Source organism: Leucoraja erinacea, chromosome 1, assembly GCF_028641065.1.
Source record: "Leucoraja erinacea ecotype New England chromosome 1, Leri_hhj_1, whole genome shotgun sequence".
Classification (NCBI taxonomy): Eukaryota; Metazoa; Chordata; class Chondrichthyes; order Rajiformes; family Rajidae; genus Leucoraja; species Leucoraja erinaceus.
The window spans coordinates 95,089,335-95,112,745 of record NC_073377.1 but is presented as its reverse complement, the minus strand read 5'-3'; the positions used below and the strand labels follow the sequence as shown (position 1 = coordinate 95,112,745).

Below are 23,411 nucleotides of genomic sequence, written 5' to 3'. Positions count from 1 at the left end.
GCAGAAATCTTATGGTGTGCAATTTTTTATGCTGTTACAAACGTGTGTGCGCACTGAATTCTTGTGCAAATATAAACCTGAAATTGTTTCACAATATTTTTGCCATAGCCTCTCTCATGGCTAATAAAACTGTATTGCCATGTTTTAATATAATACATATCATATTTGTAGAAATATTAATGCAATTTATGAAGTTATGTATTCAGTTAAGATTTTATCCTATACTTTGAAGCTTGAACTACTTTGTTAATTAATATGAGATTTTTACAAATAAGTATAAATTATATACTGTATAATACGGTATAATTATTGATTACTACATTTTAGGTAACATTGTAGTGTCTATGACATACACTCTTGAATGCTTTCGTTTTTCAAATGAAACAGTTCTTTAGTTGTCACACAACTATAATCAAGCCGTACACAAATGCAACAGTTAGCGCAAAGAGAAAAGTAAACAGAAAGCAGGATATAATGTCACAGCTACAGAGAATGTACAGATTTTAAAAAAGCGCAAGGGGCACATTGAGGTAGATTGGGAGATAGGGACTATCGAAGATTGTTCTCATAACAAAATTTATCCTTTGCAAACATAATTCCTCAAACTATTCTGGCCTTTGGTATCCAAAATAAATGGTTGTCAACAGAGACAAGCCAAAAAGAGTGAAAGAATCCCAAGTCCAAACCCTAATTACTGGCTTACCTGATACATGCCAATTTTTATGCTCCACAAGCTTCCTTCCACCATTTCTTAGATAAATCTATTAGTGTTAACCTCAATTCACTTCTTCCTCACTTACTTGTCCAATCTCAACTGAAATGCACCTATACTCTCTGCTTCAACAATGCTATATAGTTCCTCGTAATGAATAAAGTGACTGGTATATTTTCCACGATGACATTGAGAGAGTATGGTGGAAAAACAACCACGGTTGATAACAACCATTTAATTTCAAAGCAAATTGCTTAAATATGAAAAATGTATCTAACCATACTAAATTAATCAGCAAAGCTATCATTTTGTTCGTTTCTGAGTTCACAGCATGATAATGCAATGCAGTCATCTTATATTATTTTAAAATTTGCTCTCAAAGGCTGCCAATTGTTTTTTTTAAATAATGCTGGCATTACCAGCCACATTATAATCATAAAAAAATAAATCTTGTGAACACACAACAGATACACAAGACAGAGAATGAAGGAAAGCAGAAACTTCAGAAAGGGATCTTATTGAAAGTAAAGTGATACTAAAAATGTATAACTTTATGTTTGAAATACTCTAAAATCAACTTCAACTTCTGGTGCACTTATTTTTTGATGGAAGCTAATAAGACTCTGATCTAACAACATTACTGCAGGCATGGTGATTAAAACATTGAACTGCAAACTAAGACAACTCAACTAGGCTCTTATCATGCACAATTATGCTAGAATTGCCCACATCCCAAGGAGTATTGGCAACAATATAGTACCTGCTGATGCAAGAATGGTGCAGTGTAGCGCATGCTTTAAAGCCTCAAGGCGCTCGGTTTCATGAACTATAGACTTATACGAAAGCTCATTATATCGCTGGGCAGCTTCTATAAATTTCCTTCTGTAATCCAGGACACGAGCATAGCACACCTGAAGACAAAGCATAGAAGAAAGTTGTACTTCATTGAAATACTAATAATTTACATTTTGCATGCCAAGTGACAAATTTAGGACGTGAATTTGCTTGTCTATAATAATTGTTCTTCTGGTTTACATATATCCAAGTTGTGTAATTCTCCATTCACTTGCAAGGTGTGAAGAATTACACAAGGCTGGCATTTATTATGTACACTAACTGTCTTTAAAAGCTTGTGGAGCATAAAACTGTCTGCAAACACTGAAAAAGCTATTCTCCCACGGTCAGTAGTTGAGGTTTTCTGGAATTGAGTATGCAATGACAAGGAATGGCAATATATTAAATTGGGATGGTGTGTGACTTGGAGGAACATTTACAGATGACGTCATCAAATTCTCGCCAGATTTTGATTATAAGTAGCCAATTACTTTAATGCTAAGTAATCATACAATGGAAAATTGTAATTTATTACATGACATTAGATCGCTCCACTACCAACACAATCTCTCTGCAGAGTGCGTTGTTTATTCAAGTAAAGTTAGGTGTGTTTTGTCACCAGTTGATCATTTTGTTCTTGTTCTTTTTCCCAGGATTTCCCCACATTCAGGTCCTAAATACATTGAATAAACTAGGTAGTGGTTCTGGAACAGTACTTCATCCAATACTATTTATAACCTTAATCAGCAACTGCATTTGGATTACTCATTAGTTTGATACACATAAGAAAAATCTAGTGGAATGAACCATTCAAGAAATACATTTGAATCACGAGAAATGGGAATTAATTTCTTCCTCCCTCACCCATGCAAATTTAAGCTCTTGGCACAAACTTTAAACTCAGTTATTTGATAAGGTGCTAGAGATCACCTAAAGCACCTAGACAAGTTAGGATTGCTTAACTCTTCAAAATGTCTAAATATTCTCATTGGTCCCCGGTTTTTAGTAATGAAAAGCATCTTTCTAGAAGTAGAATTCTACCTTATAATGTATCTGCAGCTGCTCATTGGTTGATTCATTCTGAAGCAGAGATGCCCGGTTAATGTAAGCTTCTGCTTGAACAGGATCATCATCTTCCAAATACAAACGAGCAATTTTCAGATAGGTGTCCAATTTATAGTCCACATTATACTGCCTGCAAAATTAAAAAGGTCAAATGTTAACGCTTAAGGATTTTTCCAAAGTTGCATTTGACCTGAAACGTTTCAGAGCATGAATGTAAGTGAAGGATTTAAAGATAGAAAAAGATTTTCTTTTTCAGCTGAATCAGCAAATTTTATGCCATATTTTAAAATATTTTATATTGACTAACACAACATAGTTTCAATTGCTTCCACAGAGTGACACAGCGTGGTAACAGGCCCTTCAGCCCAACTTGCCCACACCAGCCAATATGTCCCAGCTGCACGAGTCCCACCTGCCCGCATTTGGCCAATATCCCTCCAAACGTGTCCTATCCATGTACCTGTCTAACTGTTTCTTAAACATTGGGATAGTCCCAGACTCAACTACCTCCTCTGGCAGCTTGTTCCATACAACCACCACCCTTTGTGTGAAAAAGTTACAGCTCAGATTCTTATTAAATCTTTTCCCTTTCACCTTAAACCTGTGTCCCCTGGTCCTCAATTCACCTACTTTGGGCAAGAGACTCTGTGCGTCTAAAGAGTAAATACCTTCAGATAAAGGCAGTTCATAAAATGGGTTATATTCCAGGAAAACAGTGCATTGTGTGAAATCTCGTGAACTGAAAATGCATTTCTTAATATATTAAATGTAAAAATTCTGGTTAATTGTTAATATTGTGCCCTGCTCTTATTACAAAAACCTCATTGTAAATCAGGCACATGTGCCCTAAAGAGACTAATACGTTACAATATTATGGATGAAGGTCTCCTTCCCCTTTCCGCTGAATCTCCTTGCCAGTGAAAGAGACCCAGATGAGGCCAATACATTGCCAGATAGGTAGGAGAGAAAGTTAAGATGTTTTACCAAATCAATTTCACACAATTTCCAATCAATATATTCACTGACAGATGGCTTCGACCAGGTCATTCATCCACTCACTCTTCCCAGAAGATATAAAATCCTGATTACTGATGGAAGAAGACAGACAAGAGAGCAAAATATTCTACAAATGCACGTTGTAAAAACTGGGAAAGCAGCAACTTCTAAAATAAAATCCTAGGTCAATGATTCATTTGTATCAATGATGACATTCTTACTATGCCCTGGGTATCACAAACCGTTAAAGGTGTCCATAAAATATCAGGTAAAGCAATGGTGATCATTTACAATCTCACTTTTAAAGAAATGGACAATTTATCTGTGTAATGATTTGTAGATATGAATTTATTAATTTTGAAAGGAACCACCTTGTTCAAAATAGTTACAAGCTGCACGCTACACTGCAAAATGAACCAAGTCGCATCCAATTACGCACTTCTGTCCGGTTTCCAATGGAATTCCCACCAAAACTTGAGCGGCATTTCTCCAGTCTTCTTCCTTTTCATAGATGGTGGCTAGATGCTGTCTTATAGAAGCCACCTGCAAAATAAAAGCAAGTCACGATGACACACTGAAGATATTTATACTTTCCTGCGCCCCAACCCACCCCACCCCCTGCATGCCCAGAATAACTCATATCATCACATGGTGGATAATCTCTTTTCAAAGCAACATTTAAGAGTAAAACAAACAGCAGAGAATCTACCCAACAGGCTGTATAAATGCTAGTCCATAAGTTATATGAGCAGAATTAGGTCATTTGGCCCATCAGTTCTACTCCACCATTCAATCATGGCTGATCTATCTTTCCCTCTTAAACCCATTCTCTTGCCTTCTACCCATAATCTCCTACACACATACTAATCAAGATAATCAAGTCCTGGTCAAGATGACTTATATTCCTCAAAACAAAGCCCACTTACTTACAAGTACATAACTAAGTAAGTACTTAGTTAACCAAGTTACCTAACTAAGTAAGTACTTAGTTAACAACTTATTTACAAGTACTTATTGCCTTTGGGAACTACGTTGTGCTCTTTGAAGGCAAATATGTGGGTATGTTCTGCAATATTCCACTCTGCAGCACAATATCCTCAAAAACCAACCTGCAATGATGCTTATTTTGTCTCTGCACTGGTAAGCATAAAGGCAGTTTTCCTGCTCCACCTAACGGACTAGCCAAACCTGGAACAATGACTTATTAGTCTTTGGTGGCCGACTAGGAAAAGGGGAGATGCAGCGAGACCTGGGTGTCATGGTACACCAGTCATTGAAAATAGGCATGCAGGTGCAGCAGGCAGTGAAGAAAGCGAATGGTATGTTAGCTTTCATAGCAAAAGGATTTGAGTATAGGAGCAGGGAGGTTCTACTGCAGTTGTACAGGGTCTTGGTGAGACCACACCTGGAGTATTCCGTACAGTTTTGGTCTCCAAATCAGAGGTAGGACATTATTGCCATAGAGGGAGTGCAGAGAAGGTTCACCATACTGATTCCTGGGATGTCAGGACTGTCTTATGAAAAAAGACTGGATAGACTTGGTTTATACTCTCTAGAATTTAGGAGATTGAGAGGGGATCTTATAGAAACTTACAAAATTCTTAAGGGGTTGGACAGGCTAGATGCAGGAAGATTGCTCCCGATGTTGGGGAAGTCCAGGACAAGGGGTTACAGCTTAAGGATAAGGGGGGAAATCCTTTAAAACCGAGATGAGAAGAACTTTTTTCACACAGAGAGTGGTGAATCTCTGGTACTCTCTGCCACAGAGGGTAGTCGAGGCCAGTTCATTGGCTATATTTAAGAGGGAGTTAGATGTGGCCCTTGTGGCTAAGGGGATCAGAGGGTATGGAGAGAAGGCAGGTACGGGATACTGAGTTGGATGATCAGCCATGATCATATTGAATGGCGGCGCAGGCTCGAAGGGCCGAATGGCCTACTCCTGCATCTAATTTCTAATTTCTATGTTTCTATGTTAATGAAGCAAATTATGACGTGAAAATGATGAACAAAAATAAACAGATTAAATCCAAAGGACCAATAAAATGTTTTAAACTGACTTTAGGGCAATCAAATATGAGTTTGATTTGCACTTCATTTAGATAATGTATTGAGAATGTTTTCATCCTCTTTTGGAACAATTCAATACACAATGGACTATAAATCATATGGGGATGATTGGGTTAATGTACGAGGAGCAGTTGATGACTCTGGGTTTGTACTCGCTGGAGCTCTGAAGGATGAGGGGGAGATCTCCTTGAAGCCTACCGAATAATGAAAGGCCTACATAGAGTGGATGCAGAAAGGATGTTTCCAGTAATGGGAGGGTCTAGGACCAGAGGCCAAAGCCTCAGAATCAAAGGGCAAACCTTTAGAATGGAGATGAGGTGAAATTTCTTTAGCCAGAGGATGGCAAATCTGTGGAATTCGTTGCCACAGACAGCAGTGGAGGCAAAGTCATTGAGTATCATGAAAGCGGAGATTGATAGGTTCTTGATTAGCAAGAATGTCAAAGGATATGGGGAGAAGGCAGGAGAAAGGGACTGAGAGGGAAAAATAGATCAGCATGATTGAATGGTGGGCCAAATGGTCTCATTCTGCTCCAAAAATAGATTTGGTTTGAACACAATTTTTAAGATTGATCATTTTGAGGCCCTAAAGACATTATAAGGTGTAATTTCTAGATGACTTAAACTGCATCGGAATGAGTGAGGTATTGACATTCTACTTTGTGTCTGAAGTATACCTAAACTACAGTTTTTACTAATTAAACAGAAACAATGTAATATAACAATATAATAAATTTTGAATTTATAAATGCGTCTTGAATAAACCGCTGATACATATTCCTGTTTCCACATTTTCCCTTGGTTGATATAGAGCATAGAGATCTACTAGTGGACTCTGCATCCCTCTGATATAATGTGCTTATACCACCATTGAATATCCACATATTTTATTTACTTTATTAATGAATGAAAGGACATCAACTAAATACTTTCACAATTAAGAGGATTTTATTTAAAAACAATTTTGTTTTATTCTCACTGTCTGGCATACCTGTTCTTCAAAAGAAATAACTCTAGGCTGGATCTTTTCCAAAGTGAAGTGATAAATTTCTTTGGCTGTACCATCAGGAAGATTTGGTAGATGGGAGCAAAAGTCAGTCAGCAATTGCCGGGAAATCACGAGACTGACATTTTCATTAACCACTGTATGAAAACAGACATGGACAATGAATCACATACCTTCAATAAGTAGATGATGTTAGTAATTTACTGCCACAAGCAGATGCGTTCATTTCTTCACAAAACATAATTCATGATTACCAATGCAAATATTTCTGATCACTGGGTAAATTTATAACCTCTATACTTCTCATTAGTCTGTTGCAAATAAAGGTTGGTGGTTATTAGAAATTGCAAAAAATACTACATTCTTGTCAGCGTTCTGTTGTTCAGAGTTTTTGGGTGCCTGTCTCTTTAAATCCTCAAGATCAGCGACAGAAAAACCCATGGGAGCACAAGGGATAGCAGATGTTGGAATCTGTAGCAAAAAATGGCAAGCAGCTGGAGGAACTCAGCAGGTCAGGCAGCATCCGTGGAGGGAAATGGACAGTCGACATTTTCAGTCTATATAAAGGGTCTCGATCTGAAGCGTTGACTGTCCATTTCCCTCCATAAATACAATCTAACTCACTTCGTTATTTGAACTGCTTTCCTTCTTTGTAGGAAAAAAATCCTGAATCTGATGCAAATATTTTGGTATCGAAATTTCATCAACGTAATTTTTTCAATTAAATATAACAATTATTTTTTAATTTGTGTGCCAGGTATGAGACTAGAGAGAATAACTTCACTTTATAAGTAAATAGACCTGTTCATTGGGCTGAATAGAAATATAATTTACGTTGAGAACCACCATTGAAAAATCCGGCTGAAAAGTTCATAAAATAAGCCCGAATTAGTTATTTATGAATGGTTAACTCTTTTATTTGTTTATCACTTGGACACGAGTCTTTGTATTGTAAGTGTATCAATATCCATGTTATTCAGCTGTCTGAGGTTTGACTTTTGAGGTTAAACATTTGAGGTTTAATATATTCTGCTAGCAGATGCTTTTCTGCTGCTGGAGTCAGGAGAGTGTTCTTGTAAAACCATGTTAATTCCCTGCAAAATATACATTGGTATACAAAGCGCACTGTTCATTGTCCCAAGTATGTTATCAAGAGTCAAGAGTGTTTAATTGTTCTCTGTACCAGCAACGGAACAATGACATTGAAAGCCTACCAAGACTTCAAGGTAATTGTAGACACTGTGAACGAGTTGGACTTAATGGTTTAAAATAGCCAAAATAATAATGAGAGAAAATATCCATAAATGTTGCAAATTACAAAGAGTCTGAATCTCTCTAGCCCCTAAGCCATTTTTTCCCTATTAATTCTATTGTTTTTAATAGCACGATATACTATAAAGAGAAGGTAGACACAAAATGCTGTTGTAACTCAGCGGGACAGGCAACATCTCTGGAGAGAAGGAATGGGTGACATTTCGGGTCGAGACCCTTCTTCAGTCTGAATTATAATATGAAGAAGGGTCTCGACCCGAAACGTCACCCATTCCTTCTCTCCAGAGATGCTGCCTGTCCCGCTGAGTTACTCCAGGAATTTGTGTCTACCTTCGATGTAAACCAGCGTCTGCAGTTCTTTCCATAAATATAGAGTTCTATACCATAAATATGCAGTTCTATACCATAAAGAGATTTCTTAAGAATGCAATGACGAACTTATAGCAGAACTACACGTGTCAAGCTACTTTAGAGCCTAACTTTGTAAATAAATGGCTCTGTAAACAAGTAATTATTTGGCATTTGAGAAATCTTTGGGAAAAATTCTTGTCTTTGTGCCCTCCATAATGTTTGGGACAAGACCCATCATTTATTTATTTGCCTCTGTACAATTTGAGATTTGTAATAGAAAAAAAAAAATCACATGTGGTTAAAGTGCACATTGTCAGATTTTAATAAAGACCATTTTTATATATTTTGGTTTCACCATGTAGAATTATGTAAGTTAAATTATCGAAGATACATCCCTGCCAGTAAAAACATTACTAGAACGTAAAATACCATTTGTTGAAAAATAAATCCCATCAGCAGCTGTGCAAGTCAAGTCAAGTTTATTTGTCACATACACATACGAGATGTGCAGTGAAATGAAATTGGCAATGCTCGCGGACTTTTGTGCAAAAGACAAACAACCAAACAAATTATAAACACAATCATAACACACATATTCTTTTACGTAATAAATAATGGAAGGAAAAACATTCAGTAGAGTTAGTCCCTGGTGAGATAGGCGTTTACAGTCCGATTGGCCTCTGGGAAGAAACTCCTTCTCAACCTCTCCGTTCTCACCGCATGGCAACGAAGGCGTTTGCCTGACCGTAGCAGCTGGAACAGTCCGTTGCAGGGGTGGAAGTGGTCTCCCATGATTTTATTTGCTCTGGAGTTGCACCTCCTGTTGTATAATTCCTGCAGGGGGGCGAGTGAAGTTCCCATAGTGCGTTCGGCCGAAAGCACTACTCTCTGCAGAGCCTTCTTGTCCTTGGCAGAGCAATTCCCAAACCAGATGGTAATATTTCCGGACAAGATGCTTTCCACCGCCGCTGCGTAGAAGCACTGGAGGATCCTCGGAGACACTCTGAATTTCCTCAATTGCCTGAGGTGGTAAAGGCGCTGCCTTGCCTTACTCACGAGTGCTGATGCGTGTGATGCCCATGTCATATCCTCGGAGATGTGGACTCCCAGATATTTAAAACAGTTCACCCTATCCACAGGATCCCCATTTTTCCACAATGGAGTGTACGTCCTCGGATGATGTGCCCTCCTAAAGTCCATGATCAGCTCCTTCGTTTTTTGATGTTCAAGAGGAGGCTGTTATCCTGGCACCAGAGTGCTAGATCAGCCACCTCCTCCAGGTAGGCCTTCTCGTCGTTGTCTGAGATCAGGCCCACCACCACAGTGTCATCAGCAAACTTAATTAATGAGTTGGAGCTGAACTTAGCCACACAGTCATGTGTGTACAGGGAGTACAATAGGGGGCTGAGGACGCAACCCTGGGGCGATCCTGTGCTCAGGGTGAGGGACTTTGATGTATTCCCTCCCATCTTGACTACCTGGGGCCTGGCGGTGAGAAAGTTCAGGACCCAGGCACACAGGGAGGTGTTGAGCCCCAATTCCATTAGCTCCCCGGCCAGTCTGGTGGAGACTATCGTATTGAAGGCTGAACTGTAGTCTATGAACAGCATCCTCACGTAGCCCCCCTTCTGGCTGTCCAGATGGGAGAGGGCAGTGTGCAAGACCTGGGAGACCGCATCGTCCGTGGATCTGTTCGGACGATATACGAACTGCAACGGGTCCATGTTCCGAGGGAGGAAGGCGCATGCACATTAGCTAACTCTAACTCTATACTCCGACTCTATAATTCAAGGCGTGAGGCCGAAGTATTCAAGGAACATCATGGAGATCACGGTGATAATTAAGGATCTCAAGAAATTCGAACATAGAATTATAGAATTGAACATCATGAAAACAGGCTCTTCAATCTACGCGACCTACATACGTATCCACACTATTCCTACTTGCCTACATTACTCCATATCCCTCTTTGCTTTTCTCATTGACAGTGCCCTCCATAATGTTTGTGACAAAGACCCATCATTTTTTAATTTGCCTCTGTACTCCACAATTTGAGATTAATAACATTGTTGTTAAGGATCTTGCCATTTATTAAAACTTTATTTCAGACACAGGTCCATATACACATCAAACAGTACAAAGAATTACAAAGATACATTAAGAAATTGCATATTAGCCTAAAATATATATAAGCTATTGCACCAATACCATCTTAGCCTAGAAGTGAATCTATAGCAGCTTTTCAGAGGGCTGACTAAGGCTTCAATTATGTGGTTCTCTGACTTGTCCAGGCGACACGTAAAACTAAACATCAGCTGTCTTAAGAGCGCCTCACAGGTTGGCACTCTAGTGGACACAAACAATTGACTGGCACTATGCCACCTAGGGACACGAAGTAGCAACCTCATTGCATCATTGTATGCTACCTTAAGCCTCTGCATACTCTTTTTCTTATACTTAGACCACAATTGAGCAGTATATAACGGTGTGATGTAGGTTCTGAACAGGGAACACTTCACATGGTCAGAGCACATATAAAACTTCCTTATAAGCATGTTGGCTTGAAGATAAATTTTACAGCGCTGTCGGTAGAGGTCTTTGTCATCCTTCCAGTCTTCAGATATGACATGACCTAAGTATTTAATTTCCTCACACACTGCAAGAGGACTGTCTGACAAATAAAAGGTCGGAAAAGTTGATTCCCTGTCCTCAGCGCTTCTAACTATCATTATGCAGCTTTTCTTTATGTCACAATCAAGGCCATACTGAGAGCACACCTTCAGCATCTGCTGCAGCCCAGCACTATATGGACAGAGCAGGACCAGGTCGTCTGCATACATCAGATGATTAACAATAGTGTTGCCCACAAGACAGCCAGTTATTAACTGTATACTCTCTCCTTACATTTGATCTCCCAAAGCTCCATTTTCCATTTCTCTGCCCATTTGTGTAGCTGATTTATATTCCCCTAATAATTAAAAAAAATAATTAAAATATCATTAAGATGAAAGAGAGCACTGGTGAGCTCACTAATCGCAAAGGGACAGACAGGCCAAGGAAGACCTTCACAGCAGATGATAGAAGAATTCTCTCTATAATAAAGAAAAATCCCAAAACACCTGTCTGACAGATCAGAAATACTCTTTAGGAGTCATGTGTGGATTTGTCAATGACCACTTTCCGCAGAAGACTTCATGAGCAGAAATACAGAGGCTACACTGCAAGATGCAAATGACTTTTCGGCTTCCTCTCTAGCTTATTCACATCATTTCCTTGGTGTGGTGAGCAGCACTGTAGCCCTCGTACAACCTAACCAATGTTTTATATAATTGTAATATGTCCCAAACTTTCATACTCAAATGTCTTGGCTGATGAAGGTAAGCATACCATACACCTTCCTCAGCGCTCTGTCCACCTGTGTTCCCCTTTTCGGAAAACTATGTATTCGTACTCCCAGATCTCTATTCAACAAAACTCTCCTGAGCCTGGCCATTCATTGTTTGCTCCCAGACTTGGCATTTGTCCAAGTTAAATTCTATCTCTTTCCCACTTTCACCAGTTCCTGGTGTAACTTTAAACAACTTTCCATACTATCCATTGTGCCACTAATTCTGGGGTCATCCTCACATTGACTAATCACTCCACGTATATCCTTATCCATTATGACAAACACAACGGTTCAGTGCCGATCACTACGGCACACCACTAGTCACAGATCTCCATCCAAAAAACAATATCTCTTACTACAAAGCCAATTTTACATCTAATTGACATGCATATCCTGGATCCCATGTGTTCTAATTTTCCAGACTTGCATAGAATATGAGATCTTGTCAAAAGCCTTGGTAAAGTCCATTTAGACACCATCCACTGTCCTAACCTCAGCAATTGGCTTGGTCATCGCTTCAAAACAAAATCATGATTTCTCTTGCACAAAGTTATGCTGATTATCCCTAAATAGTTTTTGCCTTTCCAAATGCACCTCAGAATTCTTTCCAATACCTTTCCCACCACTAAGGAAGACCTACCAGCCTATCCCTGCTACTCTTCGGTAGGCGGCGCGACTCTCGTCAGCAGCGGCCTCTGCAGCCCGTCTGCGTTTTTATTATTTTTTGTCTATGTTTTTATGTAGTTTTTGTTATTTTTTGTTGGGGTATGTGTGTGGGGGGTGGGGGGGGGGGGGGGAGGGAGGGGGTAACTTTTTTAAATCTCTCCCTACACGGGAGACCCGACCTTTTCTTTGTCGGGTCTCCGTTGTCGTTGGGGCTGCAAGTGGAGTGGCCTCCAACAGGAAGACCGGGGGCTCTGGTGCCGACTACTCGCCTCACCGTCGCGGAGCTGGCCGAGTCCAGAGCTGGTGGAGCGCTGCTGCGGCCCGACCTCCGGAGACTCGGAGGCTGCAACTGCGGGTCTGGTGGACGGCGGCACCGGGAGCCCGCGGGTCCCTGGAGGGAGACCGCTTTTCAGGGCTCCCGCAACGGCGACTTCTCCCGCCCGAATTGCGGGGTCGAAGAGCTCCTGGAGCAGGGCCTTACAGCACCGCCCCGCACGGCTTGGAATGGCCGCGGGACTTTGCGAGCCCACGCCGGGGGCTCTAACATCAAGAACCCGGTGTGCGACCTTGCATCACCCGGCGTGGCTTTAATGGCCGCGGGACAATCGCCATCGCCAGCCGGGGGCTTTGACTTTGACTTTGACTCTGACATCGGGCGGGAGTGCAGTGGAGAGATAAGTTTCTTTGGCCTTCCATCACAGCAATGTGATGGATGTTTATGTAAATTATGTTGTGTCTTGGGTCTATTTGTTTGTAATGTATGGCTGCAGAAACATCACCTCAAGGGGTCCAAATGACAAATAAATTGAATCTTGAATCTTCTTAAATAAAGGCACAATATTAGCTATCCTCCCAATACCTCACCTGTAGCTAACAAAGATACTCCAATTTTGTATTTCGCTTGGGCAGCTTACACCCTAGCAGTATGAAAATTGACTTCTCTAACTTCAAGTAACCCTTGCTTCCCCTCTTTCTCCATCCCTCCCCCTTCCCAGTTCTCTGACCAGTCTTACTGTCTCCACCTATATTTTATCTGTTTGCTTTGTTGTTACCTTCTCCCAGCTAACAATGATCTATTCTACATTTTCCTCGATATTAATTCCTTTTATCCTGTTTTCCCACCTTACACTTTTCTTATCTATGGACCTCCCTCCCCTGACATCAGTCTGAAGAAGGGTCTCGACCAGAAACCAGCATTTGTGGTTCCTTCCTGTATAAAGATATGAAAATCTCTGCCCCGGGATCCCATAACATCCTGGAATATCCCAGGTCAAGTGACAGGGTCTTTCAATATCTTGAACACTTCTTCCAACGTAATGTTCATATGATCCATGATGTCACTGAACCCTCCTCTGAACTCATCAGCTTCCATAGTAAAGGCAGAGAAGTTTTCATTTAAGATCTTGCCTTTTTCCCCATCTCCTCGATGCACCTTAAAGGAATCTACACTCTCCCAAGCCACCCTTTTGTTCTCAATGCACTTATAGAATCTATTAGCATTCTCCTTTATCTTATCTTTTGGCCCATGTTCACCCTGAAGTACACTACTCCAACAGTCCTTATAGCTTTTCAAAAAACTGGGAGACATATTCCCTAAGAGACTTTGCTGATCCTAGTTGCCTATTCCTGATATGTGCCTCCGTTTTTTCTGACCAGACTCAATAACCCTCTTCAACCAAGGTTCGTTAATCTTGCCAGCCTTGCCTCTCACTCTATCTGGAACATGCTAATCCCAAACTCTCCCTATCACACTTTTAAAAGTCTTCTACTTGCTAGACCACACGTTTCTTGCATACAGCCTTCTCCAATTTATTTTCAAGAGTTTGTATTTGATGCCATCAAATTTAGCTTTCCCAATTTCTGCAAGTAAGAATTTAATGTTCCATTTCATACACATCTCAATGAAACACTCTTCACTCTTGAACTTAGGGCTTGAACTTGTGGACCAGTCCTATCCTTTTCCATTACTTTCTTAAAGTTAACAGAATTGGTGTCACTTCCCCATTTACTCAACATATATCAATGCTCCTTTCTGCTAATGAAAGAATCCAAATGCCATAAACAACGTTTCGCTCCCAAGGTAGAAACATTTCACCTCCTGAAACTTGTAGAACAAAACACTCTACAACCCACTACTTCCTATCATGCTAAGACAATAATGACTGACATGGTACCGGGTCAAAAAAAATTGATATGGTACTTAAAAACCACTCCCACCAAGACAAATTCAAAATAGACAGATTTTACTGCTTCCTTCCACTACCCCAGACTCATTTTCCCCTACCCCAATTTTCCGAGGGTCTGCCAGCACTCCTCTTGATATTGAGAGTTCCCACCAGCAAGCAAATTAGCAGAGACTGTCAAATCAGGTTGAATTTATTGTCATGCACACAAGTATGATGAGGTGCAGATACAATGGAAGATTTGCTTGCAGCAGCATCACAGACACATAGACACAGCTCTAACAGATAAAAGATAGGTACCATGCAGTCAGAAACGAGCCATTTATATGAGGAAAATAAGGATTGGCAGAACAATTCAACAAGTACTGTGATTATATATTTTTAGTAGAGAATAAAACTAACTTCCAAGAAATACAAGGAAACTAAAAATCTAACGGAGAGGAGGAATAAGCAAATTAATGTTAGTAAAAACAAGTACTGGATAAATTATTGAACCTGAAAGTTGATAAATCATCAGATGATAATCTGCATCCCAGAGCAATGGTACAGAAAACGCTTCCAAATTTGCACCAATAATGCAATGGTTACAACAGATAAGAGTGAGCCAAATATAAAGACACAAAAAAAGGGTAAACAGGAAACCACCGATCAGTTAGTCTAACAACAGCAATAAGGAAAAAACTAACATTTATTATAAAGTATGTGAAAGCAATACCCCAAGAAATTATTAATTTAAATATACAAAATCAACCTTGATATATGAAATAAAAATAGTTTCAGAGCTTTTTGAGGATGTAAATGGTAAGATAAGGGAGAACCAATGCATACGGTGTATTTGGATTTTTCAGAGGCTCTCATGTAAAAGGTTTGTGTGAAAAATTAAAGCGCATGAAATTGGGGGTAATATACTGTCATGAAAGTTATGAGAGGAAATGGAGGAAGATTAAATGGGTCTTTTTTGGGGGTGGCATACAATGACTAGCGTTGTCACAAGGATGAGTGTGAAAGCAGCTGGTGTTCGCATTATATATCAATAATTGGGATGCGAGAAATGTATGTAGCACTTCTCTTCTTGCTAATGAATGAAGCTGGATGGGATGCAATGAGACAAATTAAGAGTACCACTATGAAAATAATTAGTTTCAGGCAAGTTGTGAAAATGAAGGGAATAATAAAGTGAATGTTGGCTTGAAATGAAAAAAAAACATTTCAAAAATTATAAAGAGCAGAAGACTGCTGATTTGAACTAAAGTGGGAGAAGGAAGGGAAATTTTTTTTCTCAGATTGGGAAGGGAAAGGAAGCAAGGAGAGTTCATTTTAGATTAGAGAGAAACATCATGCAAAGGACAATCTTTTCTTGTTGTAGAGCACAATGCACTTTCAGAACAATACTCACTAGCCTCAACAAAGGCCTTCAAAGCCTCCAACTGTTCAGCTCCTGTGAGCTGCAAAGCCTTTTCCAGGATCTGACGGTACCTGTTAAAGAGCACAAATGGATGACAGATTTTGGGTTTGATTCTTAAAACAAATTGTATTTCGTGCATTTATAAGCATTTTCTAAATCTTACTAAAATAAATGTTATCATTAAAATTTAACTGGTAATATATCAATGCTATCTAAATTTCATGTGATTGAGTTCTAAGCCCGATAAACCAGAGGATTTCAAGTTACATTATAGACTTACAAATCAAATCTAAACAGTGTAAATCACATATTCTGTGAAAATAATTGAATGCTAAATCTATTCGGTAGTGGATTAATATACTCAGTTTTATCCTTATGTTTCCATTTCTGACAATTCACATAGGCATTGCTATATGAATTGGTTTCTACATTTAAAGAATGAGAATGTTTTTTACTCCAATTTGTGATTTGTCATTGAATTCATTTTGTTTCAATTAAACAATGAAATACAAGTAATATTGGAGATATCCAGCAATAAATCTACGAAAATATGGTTGTGTTAAATGAGGACAAATGAAGCCAAATGTGAGAGGCATAGAAAGGCATTAAAACTGGTTTTAATTTATACATTCCACTATTAATCCTTTTCATGCAATCAATCGGTTAACAAGTTTCACAGAACTACTTCTTCAAGTTATACAAATAGAAAATATGGATTGAAAAATGCTCCATCAGTCAACTATATCCATTACATTTGTAAAGCAACATTACAAATCTATTTTATTTAGAAATCTACTGAAATTTATTTCTGGGGTTTCATTCAAAATAAATTCTCACATTGTACGCTGTGCACCTCATACAAACTGTTTCCCTTGGTGTGATAATTAACCTGGATGCCCATAAAACATCTTAATCATCCAATCATGTGGAGGTGATGTTTTTAAGGAAAGCAACATGGCACCAAGTAACCACTAGGTGAAGATTAATCCCATGTGAAAATAGCTCTTCAGCCCATTTAATATTGCCCTATTTGATTACCTCCATATATGATCACTAGCACAGCATCTATTCCAAGTGGCTTGGTATCTTCTATGCCTCAGTTTCTGAAACTGATAGAACTGGAACATAGAACAGTAACGGCACAAGAACAGGCCCTCCAGCCCACAATTCCCTGAATATCCATATGCCTATCCAAGTTCTTAAATACCACTATTGTTTCTGCCTCAACCACTAACACCGTCAGTGAGTTCCAGGCACTCACCACTCTGTGAAAAATCTTGCCCCGCACATCTCCTTTAAACATTGTTCCTACAACCTTAAAGCTATGCCCTCTGGACTGTCTATCCTATCTATACCTCTCATAATTTTACATACTTCTATCAGGTCTACCCAGAGAAAACAATCCAAGTGTCCAAGCTCTCCCTGTATCCAATACCCCCTAATCTAGGCAAATCTTCTCTGCCCCTTCCTATAACGTGACGATTTGCATGCAATATTCCAAAAGCAACCTATGCAAAGTCCTATGCAGCTGTACCATAACGTCCTGATTCTTATATGCCCCAACCTATAAAAGCAAGCATACCATATGCTTTCTTTATCACTCTATCTTGCATGTGTTGCCACTTTCAGCGATTTATGGACTTGGACCCCAATATTCCGCTGTACATCAATGCTGTTAATAATGAATTGTATATTTTCTCCTTACATTTGACCTCCCAAATTGCAACACCTCACACTTCAAGTAACTCCATCTGCCATTTCCTGCCCATTTCAATAGTTGATCTATATCCCGCTGTATACTTTGACAGCCTTCCTCAATGTGCAACCCCAGCAAACTTGTCATCTTACTAACCAACCCATCCACATTTACATCAGTCATTTATATATATCAGAAACAGCAAAGGTCCCAGCAAAGATCCCTGTGGAACCTCCCTGGTCAGACTAACGAGGAATGGGTAATGCTCAACATGCATTCAGAAATATGGAACGGTTATCTCTGAGTGGCTCTCTTAATCCATGAAATTTTGATTTGAGACTTTGTTGTTGAAACAGACAAGACAAAGACAAGACTGAACATTTAGAGCAAAAAACCCCCCAAAAAAAACACTCGTCAATGAAGCCACCCTTACCTTAGCCAAACGCATTAGTGCCCCAAGATCAATTTGTCATGGCCTGGGGACCTTCAGATTGTGCCATTCATTAATTCCTTTATTATGAATAACAACTGTTATGAACAAACAATCTTTGAAGGGCCAAGGTTGTTCTCATTGGAACTTGGTTGTAGGCTTGAAAAAAATATTTGTTTAAATCCCTATTCAACACACATTGTTATAATTGATGTGGCCATCACAGCATCATTTCATTCTCCATGTTCAGCTATCATCCTTATATTCTTCTAGATTTAAATATAAAACAAAATCGCAAAATAAGGGACCAGCCATTCAGGACAGATGAGAGGAAAGTTCCTTACCCAGTGAGTGCTGAATCTTCAAAATTCACTGGCCAAGAAGGCAGAGGAGGCTCAGTTGTCTCGTATATTTAATTTAATATCAATAGGTTTTTGACCTGAAGGAAATCAAAGGACGTGAAGAAAGTGCAGCAAAAAGGCACTGAGTAAAGTATCAGCCATGATCTTACTAAATGATCAAATGGCCAGAAGGGTCACATGGCCTATATCTTTTATTGCACAAAGATTATTCATGGAGTTAGTCATACAGCACTGAAACAGACCCTTCAATCCACAAGGTCTGTGCCAACTCATTTTGATTCAGTTTAGTGTATTGTCATACACACCAGGGGGCAATGACATTCCTTGTTCACATGAAGCTCACAAAGTATAGTAAACAAACAATCGTGACAAATAGAACAATAAATATGAGTGCAGAAAAGAATGATACAAGATTGTCGTGCAAGCTGAGGTAGTGCAACATTTTTGAAGTAAAACAACGGAATAACCGAAGGAGGTAGAGTTAATAGTAAGAGAACGTGGCAGCACGTCTGAGAATGGGATCTGAAAAAGGTGACAAAGTGCTCGAGTAACTCATCGGTTCAGGAAGCATCCCTGGAGAACACAGATACGTGACGTTTCGAGTCAGGACCCTTTTTCAAACTGTGAGAAAGGTGTCTAACTGCAACAGAGAAACTGTTCTAAAGTATAAATATCAGAGCATTCGAGCTTCTATATCTTCTCCCGTAAGGTGGAGGAAAGAAAAGGGCATGGCTGGGGTGACAGGCATCCTTGACCATACTTCCAGCCTTCATGATGAGGTTGTGATGAACTGGGCTGTGTTCACCACTCTCTGTATGGTCACCAGTCAAAGTGAAGAGTAGAGCTGTTGCCATGCCCACTGAGATGCATCGCATCAAAATACTTTCCTTTGTGTATCGGTGCAAGTTGCGAGAGAATCCTCATGGACATGCCGAATCTTCTCATCGTCCAAGAAAATAAATACGCTGCTGTACTTTCTTGACCACATCAGTGTACAGGGACCATGTTGGGTTACTGATGATATGAATGCGAGGAACCTGAAGCTGTTGATCATCTCCACAGCAGCTCCGATGATGAGGACAGGGTTGTGTTCTCCCCCTTGCTTCCTGAGGCCAACTACCAACTCTATCATCTTGCTGACCATTTTTTATAAATCCTTCATACTGTGAGAGTCTGTTTTTTGACCTCCAGTGCTTTCGCCACCACCCAGCCTGCACTGCTAGGGAGCAAATTGACGAAGATGCAGATGGATGCTCCACTGGTGTCCTGGATCACCAACTACCTGACTGGACAGCCACAGTACGTCAGGCTGAAGAACTGTCGTGAACATGGTAGTGAGCAACACAGGGGCCCCACAGGGGATGGTCCTCTCCCCCTTCCTGTTCACCATCTACACCTCGGACTTCAGATACAACTCGGACTCCTGCCACCTGCATAAGCTTTCAGATGACTCTGCAATTGTGGGCTTCATCAATGAGGGGAGGTACGCTGAACACGGAGGTGTAGTCAACGACTTTGTTGAATCACCTGCAGCTCAACACCAACAAGACTAAGCAGTTAATGGTGGACTTTAGGAGGAAAGGAACACCCTGTCCCCATCAAGCGTGTGGATGTGCAGTGTACCAAGGACTACAAGTACCTTGGAATTTACCTGGACAGTAAAGTGGACTGGTCCAGGAATGCCTAGGCCCTGTATAAGAAGGGACGGGGCTGCCTGTACTTTCTGAGGAGGCTCCGCACTTTTAACTTCTACAGTAAGATGCTGCAGATGTTCTATCAATTGGTGGTGGGCAGTGCCATCTTCTGCACTGCCGTGTGCTGGGGTAGCAGGGCGAAAGCCGCGGACGGCAACAGAATCAACAGTCGCATCAGGAAGGCTGGCTCCGTCCTGGTAGTGGAGCTGAATTGATTGGTGGAGATGATGCTCATCAAACTGTGGAGCATCTAGAACAATACAACACTCACCCTCTCCATGACACACTGGTCAACCTGAGGAGCACCTTCAGCAACAGACTGGTTCCACCACAAGAGATCCTTTTTCCCTGTGGTTATCAAAGTACAACTCCTCCCCCTGTCATGGGTTGGTGTAGACTGACTGACTCCCTCCCTCATCTTTGCACATCCCCAATCCTGGACATCCCACTCATCACTTTAATTTCATATATCTTGGTGTGTTTTATGACTGTTGGCAGACCGATTTCGCTCCTGGGATAATTAAAGTTCTATTGTATCATATAAATCCCATTTTATTCTTCCCACATTCCCATCGACTCCTCCAAATTCTGCCACTCACAGTTGGTGCGACTTAGTGTCCATATCATCAACTGGCTGTCTTTAATACGCAAAAGTTAATCAGTGCAACTGGAGAAACCACACGTGATCGTAGGAAGAACATGGAATCACTACCTAAACAGCAAGTGGTCATCTCTTTTGAACTTTATCCTTCTGACCTTCAAGCTATTCCCTCTAGTCTTTAACATTTCCATCCTGGGAGAAATGTTCTAACTGGGACATTGAATATATTACACCATCTCATCATGGCCTTATAGATTTCTTTGGAAATCTTCCTCAAAGAAGTAAAGAAGAATCTTCAAATATTTTTAAGGCAGATTGATTCTTGAAAAATGATGTAAAATAGAATGGGTGGTTGAAGTTACAGTCAAATCAGCCATGATCTATTTACATGGTGTACATCTCAAGAGCATTAACACTGCTGCCTACCCCCCCCCCCCCCCCCCCCCCCCCCCCCCAACAGTAAGCCACAAATGGACATAAACTTTGTTTCTCCAAATTTGGAGAACTATGCCATGCATTCTTATATTCTAATGACGTTCCAGTGAAAATTATTAAATTAATTACCACACCTTCCATAAGAAAATGTTTTAAAGTAATTTTAGCTTTAGTGTAATAATAACTGGTGTTGGATTAGCGGGAAGGGGCACATTTAAATGATCATAAGGTCATATGTGATAAGAGGAGAATTCGGCCATTCAGCCCATCAATCATGGCTGATCTATCTTTCCCTCTCAAACCCCATTCTTCTGCCTCTTCCCCATAACCTCTGACACCCATACTAATCAAGAGTCAATCTATCTCTGCCTTGATAGAATTCTATCCAGAATTTGTGCAACGGTATTATTAACTTCATTTTAATTGATACATTTTTCCTTTTTAGAAATGTCCTTTTTAACACCACCTCCCCCCCACCCCGATATTCATGTCCTACTAAATCAGCACCTTCTTCTAGTGAGATAATCCATTTTCTCCTTTTCTTTAACTCCACTTATGCTTTCTTCCCCACATCAACATCCTTGAGTTTACAATTCAAAAATGTTCCATTCATTCATAATTAACACACCTAGTATCATGCTCATATGTAGTAGAACTGGGTGTGATCATTTACAGTGGACAACCATGGGTCGGTTCTTTTTTCATCCAAGACACGTGGAAATGAGCAGTTGCACATTTGTCTGTCGAGGATATTATAACATGGGTAAAATCTATCATCCCTCACACCCACTGGCTGCAAATAGTGTCAACGATACTATTCTTGTCAATTAATTCAAGGGGGCGTGAACAATGTCCCGCTGGATGAGGCTGGAGACTGAATCAATGATGATGGTCCCTCCACGGTTCCGGAGAAGCGGGAAGGGGCACATCTTGAGTGTGGAGGTGAAATCCCTACTTTAAATGATTTTAAGGAACAGCTACTTGCCGTGTGCGAGCACGTACAGGGCGTCCGGTGGGGCCCGGGTGCCGCTGCAGGGCTACAGGGCTGCCGGCCCGTGGGACGGGGCTGAGCACCGACATGTCCGCGGGCCGCTCTCACTCAGGCCACAGCTCCGTCAGTGCCCCTGTGACCGCCCTCCCTCTCTCTCCCCGTCGCCCCCAACCTTGTGCGTCCCCTTCCTGAACTCACTTTCCGGCCAGGTCCTTGTGCGAGCCGCTGGAGTTCATCAGCACCACCAGCTCCTGCCTCATCGCCGCCGCCGCCGCCATGTTCCCCCCGACACAGCCACGACAAGGAGCGGCGAGGGCGCCAAGAGCGTCGTCCTCTCCCCCACCCCCAGCCAACATCCAACAACAGCGCCACCTGCTATCTGGAGGCCAGCATTGCAGCTCCGAGAGACCACAGTTGGAACCAAAGATCTTATAGCAGAGCAAGCTAGGCCAAAGATCTAGCTCTGCTATAAGATCTTTGGTTGGAACCAAAGATCATAGAGTGGAGCAAAGATCTTAGAACTCTGCTCTAAGATCTTTGATCTGGAGGGCATCCGTAACTTCCGGTATATGTTATTAATGCAAGAAACGCGTACTTTCCTACCTGTTAAAAACCGCCAAAATGTTGAATTTTTGTGCTGAAAAAAATCGGGGTAAGTGTGAGAGACATGTACCCAACTTCAGAATTCCAAAAGTGAAGCGAAATGAAGGTGAAGAGAAGCGAGAGCTGAAGCTCCAACAACAGCTAAAGTGCTTGGTGAACATTGGCCGTGCAGATATCGGAATTTAAAATATTGGGGATTATCACGTTTGCTCACTGCATTTCATCAACAGTAAGGCATTGTTTGTGTTTATTCTTGATTCCTTTGGTACCTAAAAGTCTCAGAAGTGATAAATCTGGCTGTAAATTTTGCTTCAGAGGCGTTTTCTTTTGGTATGTAAAAACCCACTTGAGAACCATGGGCGATTTTAAAATTTTACAGCCAGATTTATCACTTCTGAAACTTTTTAGATGCGAAAGGAATCAAGAAAAAGCACAAATAATGCCTGAGTTGATGAAATGCAGTGAGCAAACGGTCAATGTTCGCTAAGCACTCTGGTTGTTGTTGTCCCTTCAGCTCTCGCTTCTATCTACCGTCATTTCTCTTCACTTTTGGAATTCTGAAGTAGGCTAAATGTCTCTCACGCTTATCCCGATTTCCATAATTTTTACAGCGCAAAAATTGACCATTTTGGCGGGTTTTAACGGGCCCGCTACG

At 40.7% G+C, this 23,411-nt stretch overlaps 1 protein-coding gene across 2 annotated transcripts in view; it reads right to left on the bottom strand.

Annotated features, from left to right (window-relative positions):
• cops4 (COP9 constitutive photomorphogenic homolog subunit 4 (Arabidopsis)) overlaps positions 1 to 22,505 on the bottom strand; it is a 54,971-nt gene extending 32,466 nt beyond the window's left edge. For both annotated transcript variants that reach the window (XM_055639484.1, XM_055639492.1), the window contains exons 1-6: positions 22,352 to 22,505; positions 15,936 to 16,015; positions 6,665 to 6,816; positions 4,047 to 4,150; positions 2,588 to 2,741; positions 1,473 to 1,623 (exon numbers count right to left, since the gene is read on the bottom strand). In XM_055639484.1, coding sequence (XP_055495459.1) covers positions 1,473 to 1,623; positions 2,588 to 2,741; positions 4,047 to 4,150; positions 6,665 to 6,816; positions 15,936 to 16,015; positions 22,352 to 22,431 — 721 coding nt within the window. In that variant the 5' untranslated portion in view covers positions 22,432 to 22,505. The remainder of the gene's footprint in view (positions 1 to 1,472; positions 1,624 to 2,587; positions 2,742 to 4,046; positions 4,151 to 6,664; positions 6,817 to 15,935; positions 16,016 to 22,351) is intronic.
• Positions 22,506 to 23,411: the final 906 nt, after the last annotated feature.